General features: G+C 41.0%; 1 protein-coding gene across 1 annotated transcript; it reads left to right on the top strand.

Moving 5' to 3' along the window:
* Positions 1 to 813: 813 nt before the first annotated feature.
* On the top strand, positions 814 to 5,783 carry LOC144711162 (cell division protein FtsZ homolog 1, chloroplastic-like). Its single transcript, XM_078585084.1, has 6 exons — positions 814 to 1,105; positions 3,258 to 3,357; positions 3,485 to 3,714; positions 4,407 to 4,574; positions 4,669 to 4,902; positions 5,466 to 5,783. Exons 1-6 carry the CDS (start codon positions 857 to 859, stop codon positions 5,703 to 5,705), a joined length of 1,221 nt encoding a protein of 406 aa, XP_078441210.1. The 5' UTR covers positions 814 to 856; the 3' UTR covers positions 5,706 to 5,783.
* Positions 5,784 to 7,852: the final 2,069 nt, after the last annotated feature.

Below are 7,852 nucleotides of genomic sequence, written 5' to 3'. Positions count from 1 at the left end.
CGTCAGAATTAGATTTGGTTTGGATTTTCCACTTCTTCTCTCTCTTTCTCGAGTGTTTCTTCGTGACGCGAATTCGGATATTGATTTCGGTGCTTAGGCATCGTCGCGGTGGGGGAAGACAATACTCCTGCCCTCGATAAGGGTCGGAGCTGCACCACCAGATTTTCATCTGTATTAAAGTCCGAATCCGACCGTGTGATTTCTGTGGCTGTTTTATCCCTCCAGTATCCGATCCATCCCTAGTCGTCCATCTACCCGTAGTCTGTCCCGTCAACCCAGTCATCCATTCCTTAGTCGTCCATTCCGTAGCCGTCCTACGTCAGAACCGCACAGGGCCTTGTTTTTTGTTCTGTTCTTTGTTATTTTCAAATTTGAACAAAATTAGCACATTCGAACAAAATTTGTACATTCGCACAAATAAGAACAAAATTCGCACAAAGCGAACGAAATAACTGCAAATGGGTCTGTGCGATGTTTGGAAAACTGTTCGAATTCGTTTCTGTTGTGTTTGGAAAACATAACACAACGAACAATTGCACAACTTCGCACAAAAAGAACCGAACGACCACCCAGCTAGCTCCGGTTCAACGGTCCTCGGTCCGGTGCGACATCTATCCCGGCTTGCTCCGGTCCAACCAGTCTTCAGTCCAAAATGTGTAAAATGTCCAAAATGCCCTGCTTGCTGCCATTTAGACAAAAATCAATCAAAGGCTCAATTCAAGCTTAAGGAGGACCGTCGGATTGATCAGGTTCGATTAGATCTGATCTCTTGTAACCTATAAATCCTTTCAGCCTCCCTCTCTACTTGCACAGTTGCAGAGTTGCGGAGTTGCAGTGGAGTGGAGAGCGAGCGACAATGCAAAGCTTGGAAGCGCCGTCGGGGATTCTTTTTAATCGATCCTTCTTCTCGGCGAGTCGGAGGGATTGCAAAGCTCGCCCACTCGGAGTGTTCTTCCGTGCACAGCGGGTCGTCGCTCGTTCTTCTTGCAGGAGAGGCTCGGCTTTGTCGGTGAAGGCTTCGTCGGATTGTGCGAGGATAAAAGTCATTGGCGTTGGTGGGGGCGGCAATAATGCTGTTAATAGGATGATTAGCAGTGGGCTTCAGGTAATTGGACTTCTCCGTTGATAACTGCGTTTTTAATCTTTCATTTTAGTTGATTTGTCAGTTTTGGGGTTTAGGATTTGTCTTTGATGTTCTTATTTTTTTAAACTATCCCAGAGAATTGTGTTTTTTGAGGAAATTTCATGGATTAGGTGTAGATTTTGTGTCAACCGCATGCAGAACGAGGTGGAATATGGATTAGGATTATGAAATTCGTCATCGAGGAAAGAGGGCTATAAGATGAAGGCAATCTGCGGATGAATGTAGATGGATAGTGGGTGAACTAATTTTCATTAGTAGTCATTTTTTAAGAAGATACTTCTTAGATAACGAGTGGAAGTCCGAATTCTCTTCGCTGTGCATTCTTCATGATTTATTTTGTAGGAAACTATCGTTTCAATATGATATAATAATCTGCAAGACAACAAGAGTCCACCTTCTACGTCGAATCTGTGGTCAGGCCTGGATCAAAGCCTTTGTGCTGGCATGATCGGTTCTTTGTATTGGAAACGACGTGGTGGGACATTTAAATTATGTAAACTTGAAACTAATTGGAACTGAGAAAAGTGGCGGAGTAGCTCTTGTTCGATCTTGTTATCTTGCTTTTGCAAACTTTTACCAACCCTCTTCTTTCTGACAGCTTGAGGAAATGGGAAATCTTCGTATATATTGATTTTGTAACCTAAACTTGATTCCTCTTCTCTTCTTGCTTAACTAGCTTTTCTTGCTCGGCTATTCTAGTGAATATGCAAACAGACCAGGTCCCGTCGGGTCATGCCAGGCTTAAAGTCTAGTGTCCCTCTGAAACCAATGACCTAAAATCATTGGGACCTAAAGTCAAACCTTCTCAGAATAAGTGCTCTGTTGTCTTTGAGAGCTTTGAAGGCTGCTTCTTTGCCATTAAAGTTGGTTACTTTAATCAGATAATCGACAAGGGCTTAATAAAACTGTATTTACATTTAACTATTGATTGGGTTTTCCCCGTATTTTTACTGTTTTCTTTTTGATATTTTTCATGTTTAGGAAGCCATCGCCATCTGAATGATTGCTTTTGCTGCTATATCATTTGGAGATTGAATGTTCAATCTTTGCTTCATTCATCAAGATCTTGATTCGCTAACTTTTCCACTTATGCCTCGTTTTATACCGCCATCCAAATAATGGTCACCAACATGCGTATGAATAAAGTATGTCCTGTTCCTAGAAAAATATACTGTTGTTGAAAGTATCAAGGACAACCACCCTCTAATTATAACGCGCATTATATCTATGTTTTCAATTAATTGTCAAATGATCATTTCATTATGACATCAAAATTGTTGTTAAAAATTCTCGAATTGATATGATCCTGTCAGCCGCTGTTTGTAATGCACCAGCAGCGGTTCTCCAGCCAACATTCATCATGTCTTGGGTTAGAATGAAAAATCACACCTATTACATAGTAATGACTGGTAAAATAACCGGTTATTGCGAGATGGCACCATTAATAAGTGGGCCCAGACCAGTAAAAGGATATTGCTGCGGAAATAGTATGTTCAGATATAGCCCATTCACATATGGCCCATCATCAATTACTTAGAGATAGAATATGACAACTGACTAACATATCATATACCCCCAAGAGTATCTAAGGCGCTCCAAGCCCCTGAGGAGCATTTTGGTCATTTAGTTATGAGGCATCTCCCTTTGAACAGTCACAACCCTTCCCTTAGGAGGGTTATAAAGAAATAAAATTAGACTAGTGTTTTGGTCCCGTTCTCTCACACTATGGACTAGAAGGCAACATCCTCTCTGTCCCTAGTCCCCTGGCAATGTTCACTCTGCCTGTTTACCTTGTCTGAGTGATGTCCATTCAGCCGACAGAAAATTCTTTACTTCCCTCCGATCATCTCGCCTGATCTTCAATATGCTCTCCTCTTTGTCGATTGCCATTCCACTCCAGATCAATTCTTCTATCCCGGTCTAAAACTTTTCGTCCATTTTCGACAATGTTTCTGAACAATTCTTAGATATAATTTATGGTTGTATCTGATGGATTGTCAGAGTTGTTCTCTCTAATAGTAATATTAAAGTGAATGCTGCATTGCCTGTTTCTTTCTCATTCCAAGGCTATCGTGGCATCATCCGTTGAGTTTCTTTGTTGACCATCTTTCAGGGCGTTGACTTCTATGCAATTAACACTGATGCTCAGGCTTTGCTCCAATCAAGTGCAACACATAGAATTCAGATCGGAGAACAGTTGACTCGAGGGTTGGGTACGGTTCGGCCCATTGTTCATTTTTTTCATTTCAAAATCGTAATTCCATATATCATAAAAAAATCTTATTTTGAAAAAAATCATAAAAAACATTGAGTTAATAGAATTTCTGATCAGAGATGCAGGTACAGGAGGAAATCCAGAGTTGGGGGAGCAGGCTGCTGAGGAGTCTAAGGCCACCATCAGCAAAGCCCTGGAGGACTCAGACCTCGTCTTCATCACTGCAGGAATGGGAGGTGGCACTGGCTCAGGGGGTGCCCCTGTTGTGGCCCGCCTCTCTAAAGAGGCTGGCTTTTTAACTGTTGGCGTAGTCACCTATCCCTTCAGCTTTGAGGGCCGACGGCGAGCTGTTCAGGTCTGGTTCTAGTAACCGTTCTTTTGAGCTATTTACACCCAACCCAAAAACCCCTCTCTGCTCTTGCAGTTGAGCCTTGATTATCACCTCTAGGGTTCATCGTCATTGTCATCATCATTTGTTTTCGGTACCAGAGGAATCGGGAAACAATGATGAGGGCATGACAAGGTGACGACGAGATGATGTGGAGTGTGACATATTCATCATCGGGTACTTAAGGTGGATGACAAATATTACAATAACAATTCATCATTGTCATTGTCCGCTCATTAGCGTCATCATCATGGATACCAAGTCCTATTCCTAATACGCCCAATAATGTTGTTCAATGAGGAAGTCGTCATCCATTTTTTATATCAGATTAGTGACAAGGCAATGTTGAAACAATGAAAAATTTTCTGCGGAATGATTTGGATGTTTGACGAAGTTGATGACGATTTATCTTTCTCATCCTTGTCTGCTCGCGAGTGTCATTGTGGATGCCTACTCCTGATGTGTATTGTTCTCATGCTCTCTGTTGTCTGATGACAAATTTGTCATCTGATGATCCAGGATTATGAACATGATTTGTCTTCATCATTGTCATTGTGGATGTGAAACCCTACATCTCAATATCCTTCCAGTTTTATCTGTTGCCCTAAAGTAATATTCTCTCTCTCTCTCTAAATTGCTGATTTAGTGTATTCTTGCAGGGCTTGGAGGCCATCCAGAAGCTCCAGGAAAGTGTGGATACGCTCATTGTAATCCCGAATGATCGACTGCTGGACGTGGCACCAGCCCAGACCCCTCTCCAAGAGGCATTTCTTCTGGCCGACGACGTACTTCGGCAAGGGGTCCAGGGAATCTCTGACATAATCACGGTTGATATTCTTAACTCAGGAACTGGGTCAATGGTCAACTTAGTCATAAAGGTCAACAGCATCAGCGTTTGATGCATTGGTGTTTGGATTGCAGATACCGGGGCTAGTCAATGTGGACTTTGCAGATGTGAAAGCAATAATGAGGGAATCTGGAACAGCTATGCTGGGAGTCGGTGTGTCTAGTGGAAAGAACAGGGCAGAAGAAGCGGCGCTGCAGGCCACGTCGGCGCCGTTGATTGAACGGACGATAGAGCGGGCCACCGGTGTTGTGTACAACATCACTGGCGGCAAGGATCTCACTCTCCAGGAGGTTAACCGCGTATCTCAGGTTCAGAGAAATCTCCTCTTGACCCACATCATCATTATGATTATCATTAGCTTAATAATCGTCAGCATTTTTATCATCACTATTGTTTTTATAAAGTCACAATATTTATTACCATCATCCTAAAATTTTTTCATTACTGTTAACATCATCTGCATCAGCCGCATCACCATTGTTGTCAGCAGTGTCACCATAATCATAATTAAAATCACCAAAAGTGTACTCATCTTCATCATCAACATCACCATCATTCTCAACACTGTGACAATCATCATCAACATCTTTAAATTTATCAGCATGGATGTCATCATCATCAGCTGCAACATCCTCATCACCTGAATCACATCAGCTTCATCATACCTTCATTGATATCATCATTGCATTGTCATTATCATCTTTGTCATCACCAATGTTTATATTCCTTCACAAACTCGAATTTATCTGGCATCATCATCATCACCATAATAGGAAGCATTGGCAACACCATCATTATTATCTTTATCCTGAGTATCATGAGACTCATGATTGGCATCATCAACATCCATGTATTTTGTTGTGGCTTTCAGATCGTGACAGGGTTGGCGGATCCGTCGGCGAACATCATTTTCGGGGCGGTGATCGACGAGAGGTATACCGGGGACATCCATGTGACCATAATCGCGACGGGTTTCCCTCAGAGCTTCCAGAACACGCTCATCAAAGACCCCAAAGCCTCTCGTCTTGAAGCTGTCTCCGCCGCTGCAACCGGAAGCCAGCAGCCAACACCATCACCATCTTCTCCACCCAGGAGGCGAGTCCTCTTCTAGCCACCACCCACTATCAACACTAGCACCTTTCACTCTTGACTCAAATTTTTTTTTTCAATCTTTCTCCTTTTCCTCTCACAGCTCTTGCTCTTAATCTAGTTTGCGATTAATTTATAATTCAATTGATACGTAATGCATGATATAAGCAGAGTTAAATATACAAACCATTTATTGATTCATTAATGTCTATACCTATTTGCATTTTCATCTATAACTATTAGATGGAGAAGAGACATCGATGCATGGATACACAATTTGTATGAAGATTCATAAATTATTAAATAGATTAATGTGGGCATAAAGGCAGATAAAGGTGTAAATGTCAAGATGTTAAAAATTAAGAGATAATTTTTGCTCCATAAAGTCTCAATTGTGCATTGGTTGGTTTTCTCAAAACCCAAAGCTAACCCAAAGTCACTCTAATAATTGGTTGAAACTGATTGGATGGGTTATGCAAAACCTTTGATTTTTGAAAGGGAATGATGTCATGGTTCTGGTTAGGGGTCGGCATGTCCGGGATGTGGAGGCTTGAATGTGACTGGACAAATGACGAATGGTGGAAGACGGAAGCGCGACAGGAAGTTTGTCACGTCTCCTGTTCTGTCACATGTCCCTGGACTTTATAAAAATCCATCACATCGTCATCACCTGTCAACAGATCCATCGTCCCCTCCCTGTCCCCTCACCTGACGGCATACCCGTCACATGGACGAAAGGACATCTCTCTTGACCTTCCTCTCTCTCTCCCTCCCTCCCCCCAAACCCCCCCCCTCTCGTTCTCCCACTCTCTCTCCATCACTCAATCTTCCTCACTCCCAAGATTCCCTCTCTCGGCTGTCCTATGATCCTATCTCTCTCATTCTCCCACTCTCTCTTGGAATGCATACACATTATAATGTATTCATAGATATTTTAATAATTTTAAAATATTAATTTTGACAGGCATATCTCTCCTTTTATTATAACTGTATATAAACTTTATATTTCTTTTCATTTCCTTTTTCCATAATTTAAAATTTTAATATCTCTGAGGCTCTTATACACAAATACTTCTATATATTTTTGCATCATCCTATACTTAACATGACAAATAGTCTTATTCTTAAGTTATGGAATAAAATAGCGAGGTGTTAATTTCCGTCACCGTCATCATACATGACGGCCATTCACCATCTCAAACGGATGAGACGCTTCATCACTGCCACATCACCTGTCACGGGTTTTTCATCACGTCATCCATCACAGTCATGGGGCTACAAAATGTTATCTGTCACCGTCACGTGATCCGTCATGGATCTGTCACCATGATGAATGATGTGATGGATGCCGTTTCTCGTTCCCTTGTTTCGGTTTAAATTGTTATGATCGTTTGGAAACTCAAATGGTTCTTTTCAGAAAATCAATATTTCATTCAAAACAATTTAAGTAACAGGGTAATGAAACCTTAGAACTAGTTTCCTCGAAAGTTGATTCAATCAAAAATTGAAATTGATGATCATAGTGATTCTTGAGTTATAATATGGAAATGAACCAAAACTAAACTCATGAGTTTGGCTAAAATAAACTAGACAATATTATAATCTATATACGTATAAACCTGTATAGAATGATACAAAGAAACTGATGAGTTTGCTTGTTGTATTTACTTCTTACAATAGAGTAATGTAGAATAGAGACAAAAATACCAATGGTCTAATTAGGTGAGATAATCTTGATGGATTTAGGAGCATATCTGTAGGAGCCATTATAACAGAATATAGCTACGTTGCTCCTTGTATCTTCTCTTGTGGCAATTGGATGGCTCCAGCAAGCCTTTAACTCCGTCTATGGCTCAAAGTCCTGAAAAGCCAGTTAAGCAGCTCCAATACAGGAAGCTAGGTGCCCTAATGTGTTCTCCTTTTATAAGAAATTTTTCTACCATGAGAGCTTGGGAAAAGCCTAATGTGAAATACTAAATGAATGCCAAAGCTTATGTAAACATACTAACCCTAATGTACAATCTTCTACCTTGGAAATGACGACAATAGCCTAATGGGGCAAGTAGACTTTGTAGAGAATAAGCGTTTTCATCCATGGAGAAAACCTTTTAAGAGGAAAAATATTGACCAATTTTTTATTCGTAACATCTAAATTGGCGACATGTTTAT

This window comes from Wolffia australiana, chromosome 13, assembly GCF_029677425.1.
Source record: "Wolffia australiana isolate 7733 chromosome 13, ASM2967742v1".
NCBI classification, from domain to species: domain Eukaryota; kingdom Viridiplantae; phylum Streptophyta; class Magnoliopsida; order Alismatales; family Araceae; genus Wolffia; species Wolffia australiana.
The sequence above is the reverse complement of the archived record's forward strand: the minus strand, read 5'-3'. Positions and strand labels throughout refer to the sequence as shown.